The sequence below is a fragment of the Pelobates fuscus genome, chromosome 10, assembly GCF_036172605.1.
Source record: "Pelobates fuscus isolate aPelFus1 chromosome 10, aPelFus1.pri, whole genome shotgun sequence".
Lineage (NCBI taxonomy): Eukaryota > Metazoa > Chordata > Amphibia > Anura > Pelobatidae > Pelobates > Pelobates fuscus.
This window is the reverse complement of record NC_086326.1, coordinates 147,170,410-147,195,026: the sequence shown is the minus strand read 5'-3', so window position 1 is coordinate 147,195,026 and position 24,617 is coordinate 147,170,410. Positions and strand designations below refer to the sequence as shown.

Below are 24,617 nucleotides of genomic sequence, written 5' to 3'. Positions count from 1 at the left end.
TCTTTGGTAATTGTCTCCTAATTCTATAAAACAGAGACAGGCTGCCGGTCATAAAATTGGAAACAGTTAGGTATATAGGTGGACTCACTAGTAGAGAAGCGGCCGCGGCCTCGACCTCTGAAGCCTCTGGTTCTATCCGCGCCTCTGTAGGATGAGGTCCTTTGTGTAGTAGATGGGAGAAATATGAGGACTGTGTATACGATCTGGAACCTTTCGCCCAGAAGCGGCTGTTGGCTCGGTTCCGCTACCGACCAGTCCTCCCAAAAACACCTCTCCCCGTAGGGGTGTGGAAGACTTGTTTTAGCGAGGTTTGGGCTTAATTTAGTGTGGTGAATAAATTCACTTGTTTCTTGAGTTCTGTGATGAACGCTTCGTCAAATAGTAGGCCTTGTGCTTTTGGATCGAATTCTTTTGTTCCTAAGTCCAAGAGTGTGTTGTCGATGCGGACCAGTGCAGTTTTGCGTCTTTCGGCGCATAGTGCGTCATTTGCGTTGCCCAGGAGGCATATAGAGCATTGAGCCCATTCTCTGATGGTGTTAGGGTTGAGTTGTGTACCCTGGTTGAGCGCCAGATCCGCAAAATAGAGCATCTTTGCAATTAGGCCTGGTAAATCAAGTACTTTATAGTGTGTCGACCTCAGGCCTTTCTATCCCCCATTGTGGGGGTTTCGTCCCGAGTGTGCAATGAAGAACACCACAGTGTTGTTGAACTCTGGCGTAACTGCCACTTTGTCTGGTAGCAGTGGTCTGGGGTATTCGGCCTTGAGGTGTGCGCGTACTTCCATCTCCGGAGGGTTGCGCAGCCAATAGTGCACGAAACGTGCTAGGTGGTCCGGGAGGCTCCACTCTGAAGACCGTGGATGCAGGATGTTGCGGGGGTCGATGAAATATTACCCAGAGGACACCCACATTATAATTATTGGCACCTTACAAGCATTGCATGCATATCTGGGGGTCACCCCAGGTGGTGTGCCATGAAATAATTACCCAGAGGACACCCACGTTCAATATGTACACTAGGTACCGTAAATATACATATATGTATCCCTGTGAAGGGTAGTCTGCAATACACCCAGTTTCCTTAATGATCCTGCATTCAAATCGTATCCAGCAAGTGGAGTGGTACTGTTGCTTTAATGTAAAACTGACAGGCAGTGTTTAACCCCTTAAGGACCAAACTTCTGGAATGAAAGGGAGTCATGACATGTCTCACATGTCATGTGTCCTTAAGGGGTTAAACATCCATATATGTATGTGGAGATCACTTTGAGCTGAGCTGATTTACTGTGGTGGCAGTCCTGAGAAAGGAAACCAATGCTAAGGTGCAGATCTGGTGGTGTGCCATGAAAAAATACCCAGAGGACACCCACGTTTAGAACGCACACTAGGTACAGTAAATATATATGTATCCCTGTGCAGGGTAATCTTTAATACACTCAGTCTCCTTTAATGATTTGCATGCTCAAATATCCAGCAAGTGGATTGGTTATTAGTTCCTATATGTGAAACTGACAGGCAGTGTAAAACACTCATCACAAGTACATGGAGGTGATTGATATAGTGAGGGCAATCCTGAGGGAAAGTGTATTGGAAAACTGACAGGCAGTTATATATTGTTATAAGTAAGTTATAAGTATATTTGGTGATGCTAGATTTATAACAGTGAGTAGCAATCCTGAGGAAAAGGCAACACTAAAGGTGCAGATCGAGTGATTCTCGATCTGTAAAGCAAGAGGGAAGGCGGCCGTCGTGGATCTCGCGAGACGCGAGATCCAAGATGGCCACCGTTCGCGTGCAAAAGTCCACAACGGTGAAAAAACGCCCCGGCCTCCCTCCACCCGTTCCCACAAAGTCCCAACCAGTGCCGGAAAATGAAATTCAAGGAGAACAGGTCCGCGGTCGCCCGCGGACCGAGCAAGGGAAACAAAACTTCTACAGGTAATGCACCAGTATACCAGGGGACAGTGAGAAAACAGTCATGGATACAGTATAAGTCTAGGAGGGACAGGTATAGGAGAGCCAGGAGTATATTAGCAAGAAGTATGAAAGGAAAAACGAATACAAATAGTCTGTAAACATGAGGTTACACAGGAGAGGAAAAATACTCTGACCTGTTGTGGGCTGGAGCAGCAAAGAAAGAGGAAATGATGTCATAGACAGGGCCTTTTATGGGCATCATAACTTTTTTCTGATTGGTTGTTATGTTTCTATGCTGCTGGAGTTTTCCGTAAAGAAAGATATGCAAATATGAAGCCTCCTGTCATGTGGTAAAATTAATGTGACAGCTGCTGAACTATGTTGGTCTTTTTTATGTATTTGTTCAAGAGACCCTAATACTGAATCCCTGTTTTGCCCCACATGGTGGAAAAATACCACGAATTGTAGAGCCCTGAGCACCACTATGAAATGTACCAAAACTCACCAAGTTATGAGTTACCACTACAATGTCTATCTTCCTAAAGGATGGACTTTCTTCTGTGGAAATGTTACTTATACTTATGTCCCAGGTAACATTACAGGAGGTCCCCGTGCAATCTCACGCCTAACCATGACCATGTTTTCCAAATCTGACCTGATCACTAAAACCATCCAGCAACACAAACCACTGAGAGACAGGAGAGATGTTTAAAACACCCTTACTGCAGATTGTAACCCTGCAATCACTCTCTTATCTAAATCCGAATATTCGGGGGTGGGGGGGAGAACAATATGGGGTAGGGAAGGGGGGAAGAACAATATGGGGCAGGGGAGGGGGGAGAACACTATGGGACAGAGGGGGGAGAACACTATGGAACAGGGGAGGAAGAACACTATGGGACAGGGGAGGAAGAACACTATGGGACAGGGGAGGAAGAACACTATGGGACAGGGGAGGAAGAACACTATGGGACAGGGGAGGAAGAACACTATAAGACAGGGGAGGGAGAACACTATATGGGACAGGGGAGGGGGGAGAACACTATGGGACAGGGGAGGGGGGAAGAATACTATAAGACAGGGGAGGGGGAAAAATACTATAGTACAGGGGAGGGGGGAGAATACTATAGGACAGGGGAGGGGGAAGAATACTATGGAACAGGCGAGGGGGCAGAACACTATGGGACAGGAAAGGGGAGGAGAACACTATGAGATGGGGGGAAACACTGGGACATGGGAGGGGAGAAAAGAACACAATGGGACTGGAGAGGAGGGGGTAAAGAACACTAGAGGGGGGAGAGAGAAACATCAAGGGGGGGGGACGGGACCACTATAAGAGAAGGGAAGTTTTTCATATTAGATTAAATTCATTAAAAAGTCTAATATTAAAAAGATTATAGGAAAAAACTACTTTTTTTAAAATCATTTGGGGAACCTATGAAGCTACTTTACAGATTACCTATGGTAAAAGGAGAACAGCATGGCAGGAAGAGAACGGGGCCCCCCGGGACATTTTCCATCACGCAAGCGCGCAGCTGCACTCGGTGGGCCTACCCAAGAGGAAGTACACCGGTGTGGAATACCTGGAGCAGAGGCCATGGTATAGCTGTTACCACGGCAGGCGCCATCCAACCCAGACCAACTACAGACCCCAGCCTGGAGAGTCCTCTGCATCCCATATGCGAGAACCAGCTCGCAGCCTCCAATTGCGGGACTTTGCATCAGCCCAAGGCAATGAGGAAGACTCCACGGACTCTGCCTCCCACGGATATGCCACCACTCACGCCAGCTACCAGCTGGGGTATCGGATAATCTGGGGTCTACACCACAGCACAACAAGATGGACTGCCCCACCAATCCCACACATATCCACCTGCAGGCACAATCTCACCGGCACAACTTAACACAGAGCAGGCATACTCCAACCACACGCAGGCATCCACACGCTAGCTCGAAAAGACAAACCCTAACCTGTAACACCTCATTGCACACTTGCCAAAGAGCGAAACTGCTGATCGGAACCAAGACCACATACATAGCATGACCGGACACCCGTGGTTATAAAACCATCTGGTCCCCACACAAAGCCCAAGCAGACAGAAACATAGCAGCCACACTGATGGCCCAAACTGCTTAGTAATTGCATGCACCTCCTGACAGCTACCTGAAGTAACACTCAGATGTCAGACACTCCGCTAAAGTATAGCATAGAATGACTTATCAAATGTAATTCATATCAAGCGTAGTTGCTATCAAGCGTATATGTTACCAAACATATTTGTACTCAAGCATATTTGTTATCACGCATATTTGTTACCAGGCATATGTGTTCTCAAGCATACTTGTAATCAAGCGTATCTAATCAAATGCATGCATTACCAAATCCTACCACTACAAAAACGTGCTGACCTATCTAATGCCCTCTATTGTAAACCAATATATGAGGATTCCCTTGCCACCGCTGTTGGGGCAGTGCAAGCGTATGTGAAACCCTAAAGCACAAACAAACAAAAATAAAGAATAAAAAAGTCATTTTCGGCTTCACCCCAGAATTTTCATTTCAGTGCACCCCTAGTTTAAATGCCACTTGCCAGGCCCTAGAAGAGCTACTTATAGACACCCAGGCAAATAAGAAGGCAATCCTTGAGAAAAGAGCAGCCATTGACTACTTACTAATGAAACATGACTTAGGCTGTGAAGCTATTGAAGGTATGTGCTGTTTTACCTATCTGACCATGGCACTATGATCCATAAACATATAACAAACGAACACGTGGCGGTGGCCATCTTTGTTAATTCGAACGAGGTCAGCGGTATGTGTAGCCAAATCCATGGAACTGAAATCGGCTACACAGTTCCGCGAACAACGCTGACCCTTACCTTTTCCCACAGTGATTTTGCAGCCGCAGAGACTAAGTCCCGTTCGAATATTCAAACGCTTGTTCGAATGGGACTTAGTTGTTTTTCTGCATGAAATTGAGGGACCTCCAGCTAACTTTTTAACCTCTGGATGGAATTGGCTGAATTTTCACTATGTTTATAATTAATAATAAGTCGGTTGGAGTGCTTGGAGTCCTCAGCGAGCACTAGGAGCATCGATTGGCGGAGGTACTCAGTCGGAGTGCCAGCGTTCCGTCACAATTCTGTTCTTTCTCTTTTGCTGAACTTATTTGTTATATGTACATGACGTTCATCCCTAGGTCTTATCTGTACTCCTTTCACCCCCTTCCTACAAGTATTTGCACGTAAGCACTTACTTTTTAATGTATAAAAACCCAGCTGACGAATAAACGACAGAGGCTTATTTTGATAGCCAACACGCGTCTGGTGTCTACTTCGCGCTCCTACAAGTGCACTTGTAATAATAATTTGAGCTTCCTCTCAATATAACAAAGATCAATATTTGGATCTATATAAATTGTATGTAAAATGTCTGTTTGCACCAAAAAATCTGATGTTAGGCTATCTGACATTAGCAGTTTGATAGTTCAATTCCCCCCAGGAAGGCCTACCATTTGTGAAAGTAGGAATTCCAGGGTATCTTATATGGTGTGTATTGCACTTTATCATATCTCCATTTTATTTATTCATTTATGTCAATGTTTGTGGTGAGGGTTTCCTATAGACAAGCATTGCAGACAATATATGCATCAAGTCTCTCAGTGTTTCTCTGACAGTCACTGGATCGGCCAGAAAGAACCGTTTCATTTAGCGGTATTGTGGTGGAGGGGTGGGGGGAAGAAATAACTGGTAACTTCCCCTATGTAAAGATATTTAGTTTAGATTGATAAAGAGTTGGGTAATATTTTCGTGTTTTTTTTACTTTAGCTTTGTATAAATTTAAGAACACTAACAGGTTTTTTTTTTTACTAAATGGAGAATTCAAAGTGACTCATATTATAGGCCACAGTACCCAAACTGAAAGCATAGCTGACTTATGAAATTTTATAAATTTAGCTATTTTTACTATGACTGATTAAAGTTGTTATAGTGTCTGTAGTGCCCTGGCACAGCCATTCCATTCATTTGTTAAACCATTTTAATGTTAAATGACAGTCCCTGGCAGCCAATCCCATCTTGCTTCTGGATTGGCTGAGTGTGTCAGCTGACTGCTTTCAGCATATTGCATTGGACTTTGCTGGTATGAATTGGTATGGCCATCCATACCTTCTGCGTGGGAGGATGGCAGCAGGCTGTGGGTGACCAAGGACTATAAGTTAGTGTTTAACTGCTCAAAAAATACTTATATACACTGAATTAAAGGACAATGCTAAGAGACTGCAGGCACTATAACCAACTCAAGTCAGATGAAATTGTTATAATGCATACAGTCTACCTTTAAATTTGAAATTCATTTGGGAGTCACCTTGAATTCTCTCTTTATTCATTAATGTGAAAACTGTTAATCTGTGTAATAAGTGGGGGGACTGATTAACAGCCAAACTGTTTGCCAATGAAGTGTTATAATACAGGAATTCAAGCTCCATTCTACCCTCAGGCAATAATGGAGTCCTTTGTGAAGCACATGGCCTTTCACCAGGCAAATCGAGTTAGGTTGTTGATAAATTCCTCCCCCATTCCCTCCCAAAACAATCCCTCGCCCCCCCCCATCTGTTACTGTTAGATCTTCAGGGATTGACTGAGGGAGGTGTGTCCAGCAGAAGGAAGGGCTAACCTGTTAAAAGCCCTGTGAATAACACATTCTCTCTCGCTTTGAATTTCCTCTCCTCACCCTCTCTCTCTCTCTCTCTCTCTCTCTCTTCCCCCTCCCCATTATACACACCCTCTTACTCTCAGCTGATGCTGGAGTGGTAACTGTATCACGTGTCTATGCATGGGCATCCGCAGAAATTTTTCCAGGGGGGAGGGGGCATAATTGTAATGGCATCCATGCTTGGCCCCTTTTTGACAGTGTCATGAAAGGGAAGGAGCATAGTCATTATCACATAAAACCAGGGTGAATAGCGTTTTCACAACTATGGTGTCAGGAATACAGGTTTCTATTCCTGACACTATAGTGTTCCATTAAGCAAATTAAAGGAACATTCTGGTCACCATAACAACTTCATCTAAATGAAAATGCTATGATGCCAGGAAGCCCCTGGGTGCTCTCTTTCCTTTAAGGGGTGAAACCGCTCTCAAATGGTTTAACCCGAAAGGCTTCCTCCAGCTCCAGATCGCTCAGTGGTATTCAGCTTCTGAAACAGAGTGTCAGGAAGTGCAGATTGACGTCAGGCATGGGTGCTGGGTGGACAGTTGACGCTCTAAGCCAATCGCTAGTTCCCGGTTCATAAAATTGTTTTGCTTTTTTTATGAATGGGGAGCTACTGATTGGCTTAGAGTGCCAGCTGACGGCTCTAGCCAATCAGCAACATCACTAGCCAGTGGCACTCCTGCGGAGTGCTTCCTGACACTCAGTAAATAAAAGTGAACACATTAACACTGATATTTTTTTTTATCTGGGGAGATGAGAAGGTCCAAAGTATCCCTGCCAGGCCCAGGTACCAAAGCCTTATGATGTGGTGTCCAGAATAAAGTGGAGGGTTCACTTCACTTGTCCTTCCTGCTCCAATCTCCTTTTCTTCTCCTTCATTTGACACAGTATTCTTTTTCTTCTGATACTCTTCTCTCCTCCTTGGCTCCTTCACCTTTCTGCTTATTTTGCGCCCTTCTGCTCCTTTCTCTTTCTGATCCCTTTCTGCTCTTTGCTACCCTTTTCTGCTCCTTCTCCTACTTTACATTTGTGCTCCTTCTGATTCTTTCTGCTCCTTTACCATTGTGCTCATTCTGCCCCTTCCAGCTCATTGATGTCCCTTCCTGTTCATTTGTTCCTTCTCCTACTTTACCTTTGTGCTCCTTCTGTACGTTCCTGCTCCTTGCTGCCCTTTCCAGCTACTTGCTGCTCCTTCTACTTTACCTTTGTGCTGTTTTACCTTCCAGCTCCTTGCTGACCCTTCTTGTTTCTTGCTGACCCTTCGGACGACCATGTGTCTGTGCCAGTTTTATTATGTTAATATAGTTTACATTCCACTCAATCAATGACTAGTTTTGATAGCAACATATACTAGCCTAATTCAAATGTATATGTATTGTTTATTTGTTTGATAAGCCTTTCTTAATAAATATTATTAAATTGCTGAAAGCAAGGAGTGTGGAGTTATTCTTTTATTAATTCCATACATTTACTACAATCTGTATAAATCATCTGACATATATGAAGTCTCAAGTTTACAAAAAATAATTTTCTATGTTTTAAACAAGAGAATGAATTATTGTATGAATCACCTTATGTGAGTGAAGATCTAAACTCCGTCTGAAACATTTCCCACATTAAGCATAAGAAAACGTTTTCTTAGATGAATGAATCTTCATATGTGTCTTCAGATTTGACATTTGAGGAAAGCGTTTTCCACATTCAAAACAGGAAAATGGTTTCTCTCCTGTGTGAATCCTCTGATGTGACTTAAGAGATGAAATTTGAGTAAAACATTTCTCACATTCAGAACAAGAAAATGGTTTCTCTCCTGTGTGAATCCTCTGATGTTTCTGAAGAGTTGACATAAGAGCAAAACATTTTTGGCATTCAGAACAAGAAAAGGGTTTCTCTCCTGTGTGAATCCTCTGATGTGTCTTAAGATTTGACTTGTAAGCAAAACATTTCCCACACACAAAACAAGAAAATGGTTTGTCTCCTGTGTGACTCATTTGATGACTCTTAAGAGTTGAAATATCAGTGAAACATTTCCCACATTCAGAACATGTAAATGTGTTTTCTCCTGTGTGAAACCTCATATGTACCCTAAGATATGACATTTTAGCAAAACATTTCCCACATTCAGAACAAGAAATTGTATTCTCTTCTTTTGGCGCTCTCTTACGTGTGATAACATGTGGTTTCTGCTTAAAGCACTCATGTCCAATGTTATCTGTACTGGTCGAAGTATTTCCTTTGTTGACACTCTTCTGTTTAACAAGCTCTGAATTGGTAGATGAAACCATAGCACCATCAACGCAGTTTCTATTTCCTTTGTTTTGTGTTTCAGTGTGATGAGTGGGGGTAAGAAGGTCTAAGGTGGTGAGATTTCCATCTTGATATGAAGCGGATTCTTCCTTAACATGAGTAGATCGATACTCGGTCTGTGTATATTCTCTGGGTGTATAAGTGTCAGATTCCCTGAGATTTCCTTGTTTGTGGGATAGGGATTCATTATTTGATGTATAGTCTATATGTTTATCTCCTGTGGGTGTATAAACCTCGGTGCTGGTGAGAATGCTGGCTTCACGTGGCAAAGATTCTTCCTTAATAAGGTTAGGTAGATATTCTGCCTCTGTATGGTCTGTGCCTGTATAAATATTATTGGTTATGAGAATTTGATTTTCATTTGATGCTGTTTCACACTTTGATGTATAGTCCATTTGTATATCTCTATTGATTGTATAAATGGCAGCTTCAGCAACATTTGTTTCTTCAAATGAGTCCGATTCCTCCTTGATATAAGTCGATGGATATTCTATATGTGCATATTCTGTGGGTGTATAAATGTCTGTGTCTGGGAGATTTCCTTCCTCATACGGGTCTGGTTCCTCCTTAATATGAGTAGATGGATCTTCAGTCTGTATATGTTCTATGGGCGTATTAATGTATCTGAGATTTACTTCCTCGGATTCTGTAGTATCATGACTCAAAGATTTACTGCTTGGTGTACCGACTGTAACGCAGTTATTTTTTCGATTACTTGGGATTTTGTGATCTTTAGTTATATAATCCGAAGAAGAAACTGAAGTGTACAATCCACTGATTTCATTTCTGTTTATGGAACCATCTACTGGGAAGAAAACACTTTAGATTAGAACATTTCCTTAATTGCAGTGGACTTACCAGGCTAGCTATAGATGTCTCAGATGGTTACTTAAGCAGTAACAATATACAATATAATGCATCACAATGGCATTGTGAATGAAAAGCAGGTACAAGAACATGTGTAACGTAATTGTGGCTTTATAATCTAAGACTGGATATACAGAAAAGGGTACTGGCATAGGGAGTCTCTACACTGGAAAAATGATGACTTTTTCTAACTATTTTTATTGCAGGTGGGGTGCCCTACAAGTTAAATAGGATCTAGAGTATCAATTACGCAATACATAGGACATTCATGATGGCATAATTTTGTCATAAATTGTTAAGGAGTTAATAAAGTAGTCATTGTTATCCCAGGTCCTGTTTCTGTAACGGGTTGTTATGTTTTACTATATAAACTGATAGACTTTTATAAACCGAAGACTTAAGCATAGCCCTGGATCATACAGAGACACAGGTTGGATATGCAACCTCCGTTACATTGGTACTTGGAGAGGACCACCGGTCAGCCTCTCTCCCACTGACTATGGGCCCTGGTCTTGAATGGGATGTTTTAAAATGCAATTATTTCAGGCTCTCAATTGACCTCTGTAGGTGGAAACTGGAAAATTCATTGATTTGTAGAATTACAATATGCAAATTAGGAAAGTGCAAAATTACAAGTTTTTGTCTTTTTCCCCTCCCCTGTAATTTTGTTATATATTTGAGAAATTATTATGTTGCTTGTTCTTCACTTTATGTAAGTTTATATTTTTAAAGGACCAATTCCCAAAGGCTAGTCCTAGTTCAAAATAAATTATTGTATGTTTGTTCCAAAAGGAACAGAGTGTCCCGTGTGGATTTTTAGGGATTCCAGTAACAGAGTCTTCGGACCTGTTGGCTGGCTGCACGATCCCTCTTGCCTGGGACAAGTCAAAAAGAGAACTAGACCTGAGGACCGCAAGTATCTTTGTAAAGTCAGGAGCAATCACTATAAGCAGAGCTGTTGATACCGGCTTGTGGAACTAAAGAGGCAGAGATGACAATACCTGGAAGAAGAGCGCTGCAGTCTGGTCGTGTGAAAGAGAGCGCAATCAAGCTTCAGCAACAGGGGCTGAAACCTTCCAGGCAGCAAGGAAGCGAACCTGGCGAAGGTATTGGTCAGAGTAGGGGAGCTCCAGCTCAAGATAAATTTGAATCAGAACCCCAATTCGAAGTATGAAAGAAGGTACATGAAAAGTTGTGACCCTATTTGTATGTTTCATTTTATGTTTTTATAAATTGCAGCCTGTAAAGACTTTTGTTCCCTTTTTTTTAATTTATGTAATGATATTAATGATTTATGATATAAAATAAAGCATAATGAGGTTAAAGGACCACTCTAGGCACCCAGACCACTTCAGCTTAATGAAGTGGTCTGGGTGCCAGGTCCAGCTAGGGTTAACCCATTTTTTCAGAGAAACTGCTATGTTTATTAATGGGTTAAGCCTTCCCCTATTTCCTCTAGTGGCTGTCTCATTGACAGCCACTAGAGGCGCTTGCGTGATTCTCGCTGTGAAAATCACAGTGAGAGCACGCAAGCGTCCATAGGAAAGCATTATAAATGCTTTCTGTAACGGACCGTTTCAGCATGAAAGGGGAAAAATCCGTTTAGGCGATAATCCCCTTTTCTGGATACAGGCACAGCTACTGCAGAACACCACACTCCCGATCTGGATACGAAATAACACTCCGAACTGGAACCACACGAACACTGGAACAGCTGAACAAGAAAAGCAGACATCGGCTTACACTCTTGGCAGTCAGCATACCATCCCATTCCCCCAAAGACCGAGACGACACATCGCTTTGAGGGTTAAGCAGAACTCAAGACTGGGACACCCAGTCTGGCTTTTATTTCCAACTCACACATACAGGCCACACCCAGGGGGAGGCATAAAAGAACCAATGACATAGATGTTACCTCCCACACATCCCCTCCCCTTAGTGTGACACATAATCCCATTATGCATACAGAGTAAAATATACTTTTACACAACTTTCATAACTTTAAAACCATACATCACATTCACATAAAAATACATATCCACAATCAATCCATTCAGGGGAACAACATATTAAAAAATGGCATGAATCAGACCAGGGGTTCAACAGTTAGTAAAACTATCTTTTATTCCCCCTGGCTCAAACAGTAAAAGTAAAACATCCCCACAATGCATCCTGGCTTCCTCCCTTCTGCCCTGGAGATAATTGGAGAAGAAATCTAATTATCCAGGACTAGAGGCAGACTCCATTAACCACATGGTTGCAAAACAACATAAAACTCTTTAAAATACATAAAGTCACATTTTATACATTAAACACAGACATTTAACATATCCCCAGATAGCTCAGGTCGGCGTGCACATTATTAGGTGAATGGCACACAGACCACACAAATACAGTTTAATTGCCATGGAGCCAAAGTCTTTCCCATAGTCTTTCATTATATGAATAGGCTCCATGGCATAGCTATCTGGGGGGTATCACTGCTCACACAGGGCAAGTACCGAATGGCCCCACTGTATTTAAAGGGCCAGAATGAGTGACATGCACTCTGTTAGGGCCGAATACTGTTTGTAAAGGGCCCAATCTCCCAGGGCCATAGTCCAAAGGCAGGAGGCTAGCAGCCAGGCCTCTCCAGTTCACAGTGGCGAAGCTGGTTTCGCCACACTTTCCTATGCGACTGGCTGAATGCACGCGCAGCTCTTGCCGCGCGTGCGCATTCAGCCGACGGGGCGGAATGGAGGAGGATCGGAGGCAGATCTCCCTGCCCAGCGCTGGAAAAAGGTAAGTTTTACCTTTCCCCTTTCCAGAGCTGGGCGGGAGGGGGATCCTGAGGGTGGGGGCACCCCCAGGGCACTATAGTGCCAGGAAAATGAGTATGTTTTCCTGGCACTAGAGTGGTCCTTTAATGCTTTAGAGGCGCCACTAAGTATATATATGACATAAAATAAAATAATTCCCAAGGACACCAATAGTTAGTGCAGAAAAATTATTTTAATGCTGTGTTATATGCTTGATAACAAAGTGCAACATGTGCAAAACAGAGATACAAGCAAGTACAATCACATGTAAAGTACTGCATGCATAACAATAGAGTGCTCTAGACATAAGGTGCTAACCCCATAAACCTATTCAAGATCTATAAGGTATACTGACCTAGAGCAGGAGACAGGGCAGAGAAAAATATGTCCCTGACAATTAAGCCAGCTGATAAAGAATTTATTAATTAAGGAAAACACCATCATTCCGTTGTTTTCTGTGTTACCCAAAATACACAAAGGCCTGACCAATCCCCCAGGTCGACCAATAGTGTCTGGTACGGAGTCAATCTTCCAACCGTCATCTATTTGTTTTTAGATTCATTGTTACAACCATGTGTTTTGAACACCTAGTCTTATATTTGGGACACAACAGATTTCCTAATGAAACTGTGATTTTGGTGAACCACAGAGTGTCGCCTTTTTGTGTTCGCTGGATGTGAGCAGCCAGTACATGATGGGGGTGTCCAGGCTGCCAGGTGTAATTTGACACAATTGGTGATTAAAGAATCACAACTGGAGTTTGCAACTGACCTATTGAGGATGGTCTTTTATCAGAATTATTTCTTGTATAAGAACAGGTTTTCAAACAACTACAGGGCATTGTGATGGTGTCCAATGTGGCCCCATCGCATGCCAACCTTTACATGGCCTGTTTTGTACATTCCCTTTTTAGTTTTGTTAAATTGTGGCTCCGCTTCATCGTGACATTTTCTTTCTTTGTAGTGGACCGATGGAAACACTATTGGGAGTTTTTTTTTTTTTTTTATCTACCATAAAATTCACGATAGAATATGATCCGATGCGGTTCATTTCTTGGATGTTGTGATAATAAGAGGAGACACAGTGTGACGGAATGCTGGTACGCTGTCTCTTGGGCATCAAGGGCTCCTTTGTTTGGGTGGGCTCTGGCGGCGAGCGGCCATTTAGACCGCACAGACTTAGACACAACATGGAAAGACAAGACGGCGCCGAACCAAAGACGTGTGACCACGTGGGTGGGGGTTGGGACTTTCCCCTTTGTGACTCAGAGAGCGGAGTCACCTATTGTTGACTGAGTGTTAATACCTTTAATGCATAATATTTTCCTGTGTAGGCAAAGTAGGTGTTCTCTGATGGTGTGTACTATTGGTTATTAATGGGCTTAGTGTGATTGGCTGTTTCTTTAGGCCCAGTTTGATTGGTTGCCGTTCCAAACCCTTGCGTGTTTACTGATGAGTTTTCTTATATACAAATACCTGGGTGTGTCTAATAAATCTACATTGACTACAAATCTTCAAACATAGGAGAGATGTGTTGGATGTACAAATTAAACACTATTTCCCAAAGCTGTGTATAAAAGATAAAGATTGTACTTGTTTCAGATAGATCAATAGGGATAGGGCTTTCTTATATTTATTAAGTGTGTCTATTGAATAATCAATAGTAATAGCAGGACTCTGTGGAGATGGTTATTAAGGCAATATGAGTTCACAAAATAGCAATATTGTGTAACAAATGTCTCAGCTTTTTGTATCTTTTCTTCCCATATGTGGGCAAGAAAAATGAAACAATAGCTGAATAAAATTAATCTAGTAAAGGTTTAACCACATATGTTTAACCAGTACACTGAAAAAAATAAATGAATTTTGGGAAAGATATGTATTATCCCACTGTAGTAGAAAAACTGTGTCAATTATATGTGCAGCCGACAGATTGCTTCAAGTAAAAAAAAAAAAAATGTTTTTATTAGCAATAAATCACTGTCAATAACTAACACATAAAATATAAAAGACAATAAAAGTTCCCAAGTTTGGAGAGCAGCTTCTGTCAAATTAAAGTTTTGAGTGTCCAAAAGATGTTAAAAATCTCTCTCACCGGCCGGATGAAATCAGATCTGGACCTCTTCGTGTTGCAGACAGACTTGCTGACAGCCGTGTGTGTTCCACTGCAGCTCAGATTTGTGTTCCAGCTCACTCTCCTGCTCACTCTTGGGAATCGGAATAGAATGCCGCCTTACGCGTTTCGTGATCGTAGTATCACTTCATCAGAGGATGGCATTCTCGGTTCTCTCTTTTGTTAAATACACTCTGGTCTAATTGCTTTATTAAAAGATTAACCCCTTGTTTGCTGGTGCATCATTTGTTAAACAGATTTCTACTACATAAATCATTTTTGCATATAAAACGGAATGCATATGATAAGTCACTTTACATATTCAAATGGGTATATACAATACATCACTTTGCATTTTTAAACTCAATAGTCTTGAACCACTAGGTTTGAATATTGATTTTGAACTGAATGCGTTTCTGTAGTACAACTTTTTGCCTCCCATTAGAAGAATATACGTGCATATATATATAGAAGGCACATGCCTGAAATTGTGGGAGGGATTTATAGCCCTATATAAGCCTAACAAACCCCCACTTACCTGTCTTTGTCGATCCGGAAGTTCCTGCTTTCATTCCGCATCGCAGACCTCTGACGTCATTTGTCCGCGACGCGCACTACACTGCCCGCCGGTTCCTGGCTGTCCCACGCGCACTTAGCAGTCTTCGATTCACAAACGTAAGTCATTTTCAGCCCATTCATTGTCTCACTCGTTTTTGTCTCAAGCCCCTCACAAGTCACTGTTCGGAATCGCTACGCTCCGGTCCTATTGCCCGGTTTTCACCGCAATTGTTTTCATTCACATCGCATGCCTTTTTTCAGCCTGCGGGCTTCACGTGCTCACGCCGCTTCAGCTGTTTTCTTCCCTGATTTTGTTAAGGGGGCCGCACGTATTAATGGGGCAATATATATGTGTGTGTTTTGAACGGTTCTTTCACCACATCCTATGGCATTTCTGACTGAATGCGGATTTCTGTTAACCGTGTTCGGTAACTGTTTCTCGTACACAAATAAGTAATTAGTCACTGAAATGCAGGGTGAGGCGGATTTCGAATGCTCCACTCATTGCTTAATGCAAATCATTGCAACTTTACACCATTAGTTCCTATAAGGACCTGTGATTGCATCCTCAGCAATTGGTTCCTTAGTATCTTAGTATCAGCTGGAATTTTGCCCTGACACTCAAAGGGTTAACGATCCTGTTGGAGTTTTCAGTGACACATTAAAGTGTCAATGATATGACTGTGCAATCCGTTGTGTGAATCGCTGAGTGCAGGCTATCAATACATGGACTGAAAGGGAGCAAAGCACTGTAAGCCATTGTGTGAAGCTGGAGGAGCTGCACATTAGGGGGTTAATTCGTTGTACAGAGCTCTCATAGGTTGCAAGCTCATTCGAGCAGGACCTTCTATATACTGTGTGTCTAATATTCCCAATCTATATTTCCTTTTGACTAGCCTTGTGAACTTTAATTTGTTAAGTGGCCCTGCCCTACGTTTTCCGTCCGCTTCACTCATTACCTATGTGGATCAGTCAACTCACTTGTCTACGTAATATTAAAAATAAATAAATAAATAAATAAATAAATAAAGGGGGGGGGGGCTTCTAAACTGAAATTTTTATTTTTTTTTCTCTCCCCATTTTTTATATTTTCTAACGTCACCTGGGTCCATTCTCTGCAATCTGGGGCATCTGCAGTACAAAGCCAACGGAGTGTCTGTAACTCTTTGGGTCATCTTGGCTACTACCTGTCGCTAATTCTTTCGTTCAGGTAAGGATAGTGGTTTTCTATACGCATACGTTCAGTCCCGTGGCTACTTTCTCCACCCAGTTTAGTCATGGCTGGTTTCAGGGTTTTTTAGGAGCCCAATAGCTGTAGTTTCCGGCTTCTTCGCCTTAGGCTAGTGGTCCCGCGAGGCCATCACCCATCCTCAATTCGGAGATACTACGCCCCTCGGGCCAACTCATAGTTATCCGCCTCGCATTGTGGCATAGAGAGGGCCTCACCTGTCACCCCCAGTCTGTCTTATGATTACACGTCACCGAGAGGCCAACACCCCGCCACTGCGCTCAGTGGCCACGGAATCCCCTCGCGCCAACTCATAGATAGAGCCTCTCAAGCCGCTTGGCACTTAGTAGGGCCTCACCTCTCACCAACCTAGTTTAATTGCTTCGCCTCGACGGCACTAGCTAGCCAACCAGCCCACGCAAATAATATACTTAAATATAAAAAAAAAAAAAAAAAAAAAAAAAAAAATGAATTTAATAAAGTATTTTTTTTCTCTCTCTCTCTTTCCTCTGACGCTACGTTTTCTCTCATGCCCATAGCATGTCCGCCGCTCCAGCGCAAGACGATGAGCTGTCAATCGCAAGCACCCCGTCCAGGTCTAGCATCCAGCCGGGAGAGCCTGGTACCTCATCCAGCTACAGATCCTGGACCATTTCAAAGATCACGGCCGAGCTGAACAGAAGGAACATTCCCTTCCCGGCTACTGCCAGGAAAGCAGAACTCTTCCGTTTACTTAATCCCCACAACGCGGAGGTTTTGACAGGCCCTAGTTCTGACGGTACTGTCCAGAGTAGTCTAGCAGAACTACGAGGCATGATGACCTCTTTGGTGGCTTCGGTAGCCAACATAAACGACAGGTTAGATACTCTGGAAGCCACTGGTCAGTCCAACGCTACGGAAGTCCAAGTTCCACTGGTACAACCAGAGCCCGGCTCCAGAGGTAACCCCACTACTATTCCCGCCAGAAAATCTAACATAATTAATCCGGTGCATTTAACCCCTTAAGGACACATGACATGTGTGACATGTCATGATTCCCTTTTATTCCAGAAGTTTGGTCCTTAAGGGGTTAATCCCTCAGAACCTCAAACGGGACATACTAGAAGGGAAAGATGTTAATTTAGCTTCCCTCCTCATCGCTTCACAGGATATTATCGAGAACAGGTCTTACACCTTTGAAGATATCTCCGTAGTGATGAAAGCTAGAGACCCTAGGCTCAACAAAAAAATCAATATTCCCAGGTTCGTGTTAGCCTTTGGGTTATATAGGGACGTAATTTGCTCTTCTTTCCCACACCGTAGGGAAGAGCTGGACTTATACTTGCACAAACTGGTGGACCTTGCCTACAAGTACGGTGGTTATGCGTTTTACGACTACCATAAGTCTTTCTCAGCCAGATCAGCCGCATCACTGGCACAGTTCAACACTCCCACTGATTGGAGTCAGTTGGACACCGAATTGTTTTGTAGGCATTTCGCCGGGCTTAGGACACCAGCATGTGCAATATGCGCTTCGGCTTCTCACACATCCAATTTTTGTCCCAGTACCGCAGTAGCTCCGTCTACTAGTTTCGCTAACTCGGACTACTCTAGTCAAAGGGATATTAAAGACAAATTAGGCAGACCTATAGTGTTTCTCGGGAAAGTGCAAGTATGTAATAACTTTAACGACGGGGGGTGTAGTTATAGCGCCTGTAGATTGCTCCACGTTTGTTCTATCTGTTTCAGGGCTCACGCTAAAACAATGTGCCCGAACAAACTGTTTCTGAAAAAGGCAATTACACCAATAAACGTACCTAATTTGCAACGTTACCTGACTACACATCCTTTTTCACACTTGGCGGACTTTCTCGTCTCCGGTTTTACCAAAGGCTTTCACACAGGTTTTGTAGCACTCCCTTCAGGCACACTAGAATGCCCCAACCTGCATTCAGCGATGTCCGACACAGCCACTCTTAAGGATCTCCTCGATAAAGAGGTGGAAAGCGGTTTCATGATAGGTCCTTTTACCACCCCTCCTTTCACGTCCTGGAGAACGAGTCCTTTAGGTATAGCCACGGGTAAATTTAACGGCAAAAAGAGGTTAATAATTGACTTCTCAGCACCGCACTCTTCCACCTCCCCAAGTTTAAATTCCCTTATTCCATCAGAAGATTTCTCTCTTCATTACGCTAGGATAGACGATGCCATTCAGGCCATCATCAACCTCGGTAAGGCGGCCTGGTTAAGCAAGACGGACATCTCGAATGCTTTTAAATTGCTACCTATTAAGCAATCGCTCTGGCACCTACACGGAGTTAAGTGGCAAGGGGAATACTATTTTGCAACCAGGCTGACCTTTGGCTCCAAAAGTAGCCCAAAACTTTGACATGTTCGCAGAGACCCTGAATTGGCTATTACTCAACGAGTGCAGGTGCCCAGTAGTAATCCACTACCTCGACGATTTTCTGTATGTCGAACCTCACTACTGCACACCACTCAGCCTGCAGAAGGCGCTCTCCTTATTTAAGGAACTAGGTGTTCCGGTGGCCTCTAATAAGACAGAAGGTCCTAAAACTGAAATCACCTTCTTGGGTATCACGATCAATTCGGTAACCATGCAAGCCAGCCTCCCTCAAGTCAAAGTAGATAGGATTCTAGATTGCATTAACACCTGCACCAACCTCGGGTCGTGCACCAGGAAAGAGTTACAGTCTCTCTTGGGCTCTCTTAACTTTGCCATGAGTATTATCCCGCAAGGCAGATCTTTCATCTCCAGGTTGCTCTCGCTACTCCACGGCCTCCCTGACGATGACACTAAGGTCATTTTAGACTGTTCAGCAAGGGCTGACCTAGCGATGTGGGAACTGTTCTTATCCTCGTGGAACGGCAGGTCGTTATTCATTCCTCCCATCTCCGACGATTCTCCAGTTATTTGGACAGACGCTGCTGCTTCAGTTGGGTATGCAGCAATATTTGGGGACGAATGGGTATATGATAGTTGGCCACCTGAGACTAGTTCACTAGATAACTTCGACAAAACCTCAGCGTTGTTCGAAATCTTTCCCATAGTGGCAGCGGCACACATTTGGGGCGAGGTCTGGAGGGGTAAAGCGGTTAGGTGTTATTCGGATAACTTAGCAGCCTGCAATATAATTAACAAAGGCCGATCTCAGTCCCTGTCTATAATGAACTTGGTAAGAAAGCTCACTTGGTTGGCAGCAAAATTGCAGTTTTTCATTTGTTGTATGCATGTTCCAGGTATGTTCAACAACGCAGCTGACGCTTTGTCACGTTTCAATTTGCAGGAATTCTTCCGACTTCACCCTACAGCGAACAGACAACCCAAAACCCCCCCGCAGTTCAGAGATCTAGTCGTGCTTTAGATCACTTATTGGCCCACAGTAGAATTCTAGCTCAGGCCGGGTTGTCCGCTAACACAAAAAAGGCATACAATAGGGCGTACGATATGTTTAATAACTTTGTACGCAACTTTAACATAATAAATCGATTTTCTATTGAAACTATGGTGGCATTTTCAACTTTTTGCCACATCTCATTGAAACTTGCATATAATACCATCAAACTATACTTAACAGGAATACAACACTTTATGCTTACTCTCTATCCAGACAAGACCCCTTTCTTGTCCACATACCCAATTAAAAACATTCTTAAGGGTATCCAGAGACTGGATAACCATAAAACCCTTGTAAGACTCCCAATAGATAGTAACATCTTCGAAAGAATCTCTAAGCTGTTAGATAAAAATCCTTTTGAAAATTCTACTAATCTGGTAATTAAATCCGCAGCTTACTTGGCCTTTTTCGGGTTCCTACGGCCCAAGGAGTTTTCAGTAGAAAAGATAACTGACACAGACGCTTGCCTTAAACAGAGAAACTTGAACAAAATAAATGATCATTATATATTAACAATTCCCCGTACAAAAACGAATCAAACAGGCCCCCCTGTGGAGGTTAAGTATTTCCCCACGGGTTCTAAATTTTGCCCAGTTCAGGTGCTGGATAAATTGTTAAGTCAGCAGACTAGGAATCCAGAACTGCCGCTTTTGTCCCTACGAGGAAAACCACTCACTACAAAACACTTTATGCTATACATACGTGCTTTACTACTTAGACTTGGCCTCAATCCTAATTCCTTCTCAGGACATTCATTTCGGATCGGAGCAGCCACCACGGCTTCAAGTAGTCATGTCCCGCCACATATTATAAAGAGAATGGGTCGCTGGAAATCTGCAGTGTACAACCGGTACATTCCAAACCCAGAGAAAGAGATCAGACTTGCTTTCCACAGAATGACTAATTAATGTTATCATTGTGATGTTATTAAAGACATATTCGTTACATACTTTTTGGCCTCTTTTTTGCAGGCCTAGCCTCTCGTCGGTTTCGGCACACCTCAACCGACTATTATTTGTTAAAACTAAACCTATTGGGAACGTACACCCCTTTTCATAATCCCGTACACAAATAGAAGGCACATGCCTGAAATTGTGGGAGGGATTTATAGCCCTATATAAGCCTAACAAACCCCCACTTACCTGTCTTCGTCGATCCGGAAGTTCCCCTCCCACCACACCCTTTTATCAGCTCACTACAACCAGGCGGGCCCTCATTTTTGCAGGCCTAGCCTCTCGTCGGTTTCAGCACACCTCAACCGACTATTATTTGTTAAAACTAAACCTATTGGGAACGTACACAAATAATCCCGTACACAAATATATATATATATTTTATTGTAACAGTATTATTTACGATACGATAGAATTATAAGGAGAAAAACATTTTTTATCTTGCAGAAGACCATCTAAGAAAAACCAGCTGTTTTGAGAATAAGATAACCAAGTCCATTTTCTAGATAACATCCATTTTCAATGTAGTCTATTTTTATAATTATTGAACAATATCTCTTTAAGTAATATCTAATTTTATAATTATTTTCTTCTAAAATATTTTTTAGATATAACTATCTGTATTTGTATTTTTTAAGTAATTAATTATTTTTATTTATAGATTCTTTTCTCATTCTTTGTTTTTATAGTTCATATTGATTTTTAATGTTTTAATTCTTAACCATTACTATTACCTATAATGGGATGTTTAACATAATGTTAATAGCTGACCAATTAACATTTCTCTAATAAGGAATTATGGGCTTATTTGCATTTGCCTCATTTAAAATGCAAAGTGATGTATTGTATATATCCATTTGAATATGTAAAGTGACTTATCATATGCATTCCGTTTTATATGCAAAAATGATTTATGTAGTAGAAATCTGTTTAACAAATGATGCACCAGCAAACAAGGGGTTAATCTTTTAATAAAGCAATTAGACCAGAGTGTATTTAACAAAAGAGAGAACCGAGAATGCCATCCTCTGATGAAGTGATACTACGATCACGAAACGCGTAAGGCGGCATTCTATTCAGATTCCCAAGAGAGTGAGCAGGAGACTGAGCTGGAACGCAAATCTGAGCTGCAGTGGAACACACACGGCTGTCAGCAAGTCTGTCTGCAACACGAAGAGGTCCAGATCTGATTTTATCCGGCCGGTGAGCGAGATTTTTAACATCTTTTGGACACTCAAAACTTTAATTTGACAGAAGCTGCTCTCCAAACTTGGGAACTTTTATTGTCTTTTATATTTTATGTGTTAGTTATTGACAGTGATTTATTGCTAATAAAAACATTTTTTTTTTACTTGAAGCAATCTGTCGGCTGCACATATAATTGACACAGTTTTTCTACTACAGTGGGATAATACATATCTTTCCCAAAATTCATTTATTTTTTCAGTGTACTGGTTAAACATATGTGGTTAAACCTTTACTAGATTAATTTTATTCAGCTATTGTTTCATTTTTCTTGCCCACATATGGGAAGAAAAGATACAAAAAGCTGAGACATTTGTTACACAATATTGCTATTTTGTGAACTCATATTGCCTTAATAACTATCTCCACAGAGTCCTGCTATTACTATTGATTATTCAATAGACACACTTACTATTTACACTTTTAACCTCAGGTGGCGGTTATTCTCGCAGTGATTCAGTGGTTATGGTACACATATCCGGTCTCATCGTTTCAAATTTGAGAGTTATTCACCAGTGTCTATTAAGTTACTTTTGAAAATTGTTTCTTATATTTATAGCTACTTGTTTTGTTCTTATTTTACCCTTTTTTTTTTTTTTTTTTTTACACTTTTTAAAATCACAGTGTTCGAATAATATGGGTTACATTAACACATGAGAAGGGTTTTGTCATATCCATTAAAGTTTGGAGTACAATCAAACTGGGATCAGTCAAGTAAGGACATCACAGAGTGAAGATACCGCATTATCGTTATCATTATCTATTATTATTTTTGTATTTTTTGCCCTCTTTTATCCTCGCATGTGTCCCTGCCCCTATGGATCCTAGGCTGACTGATCATCAGCCTCGGCCTCAATGGATTAGTGACACTGCTTATTATATTATATATAATTTTTTCTAGTATTTTTTCTACTTTTTTCTTGAGCCATAGTGACACCACATCTACGAACTCAGGATGCACTAGATTCTCCTTGACTCCATGGATCTGTGGTCACCCAGGCATTTAATTATGTTTATGTTTTACATATCATTCATGGTTTTGATTATAATATATTATTCTGTGTTTTATGTTATTATTTATTATTTATATGGGGCACCATATACACTTATAGTTTTGTAAAATATTTTTGTTTTATGTCATTTATGGCTATTCAATGTCACTTGTAGCCTATCCCATATCTGTATAAATCCTGTCTATGTAACCGAATTTTAAGAATGTACTGAGATTGATATGAAAGAATATGGACATATAAACAGGATTTTGTAACGATCGTGGTAAGCATGGGATGGGCGGGTTATCCGGTTACTCTATGACGCACTTGTGGGCGGTATAAACCATCCTCCCTCCTCTCGACTCCTAATAGTTTTGGACGCTATGTTCATGCGTCTAATCGGGCTGAAAATTAAATGAGGTCATCCGCATGTGGCACCGTAACACGCCACGCATGTGCGATGACGTCAGACATCAAACCCGGAATTAGATGCCAGGAATAGCGTTGGATGGTTAATTAGATTGGAAAACACCTGCGATCTTCCCCACAGAGGTTTTACATTTTTCACTTACATGGTAGTTTTACTGGATATAAATAAATGGGAGCTGGGAACATTTGCTTTGAGATCCCCTTGAGGAAGGCCAATTGTCAAAACGTCGGTGCTTTGTGATCTCCTGCTCTAGATCAGTATACCTTATAGAAATTGAATGGGTTTATGGTGTTAGCACCTTATGTCTAGAGCACTCTATTGTAATGTATGCAGTACTTTCTTGTATCTCTGTTTTGCACATTTTACATTTTGTTATCAAGCATATAACACAGCATTAAAATCCTTTTTTGAGCAAAGACTATTGGTATATTTGGGAATTATTTTATTTCATGTTTTGTATTGTACCATATTAATCCATTGTTACATCTAGCATTATAGCCTTTTGTAAGCAATTTGTTGTTTTGTATAATTATTGTAGTAAATTGATATCCGGATAGCATCTGCTTACTTGTTATTATATTAAATATACACTTAATATCACAACGTTTTGTGTATTTTCTATCCACATATTCAACTATAATACCAAGAACTTTAAAATAAATTAATGTTGTTAGGTATTGCCTAATTATTATATATTAATAAAAAGATTAATATTCATCTTTAAGTCACGGCCCCAATATTTAACGTTAGCACTTCATGTGGATTATTTCTGCATTTCACTCAGGGGTTCACTAGCTCTGTCTAGCTATCCCTGGGTTATCTGAATACACTTGCCTTCCGGCTATCTCTGCCCTATTTCTCTTACCATTTTAGCAATATTTAGTGAATCAGACACTGTTCAGGTGTTGCACATAATTGTTTTTTCATGCAATTCGATATCCAAATGTATGGAACTCTGTGGCATGATCACTTCCTGTTTTACACCCTATATAATTTGCTTTATGTTTATGTATGTCTGTCTTGAAAAAGGTCTATGAGGGATTGAAACGTCGACCTTAACGTGTGCCACTATTACACAATAAATTACACTTTTTCACAA

The 24,617-nt window shown here is 41.6% G+C and overlaps 1 protein-coding gene across 1 annotated transcript in view; it reads right to left on the bottom strand.

Moving 5' to 3' along the window:
• Window positions 1-8,108: 8,108 nt before the first annotated feature.
• LOC134574851 (oocyte zinc finger protein XlCOF22-like) overlaps window positions 8,109-24,617 on the bottom strand; it is a 132,185-nt gene continuing 115,676 nt past the window's right edge. Inside the window, exon 4 of the mRNA XM_063433906.1 lies at window positions 8,109-9,739. Coding sequence (XP_063289976.1) covers window positions 8,247-9,739 — 1,493 coding nt within the window. The 3' untranslated portion in view covers window positions 8,109-8,246. The remainder of the gene's footprint in view (window positions 9,740-24,617) is intronic.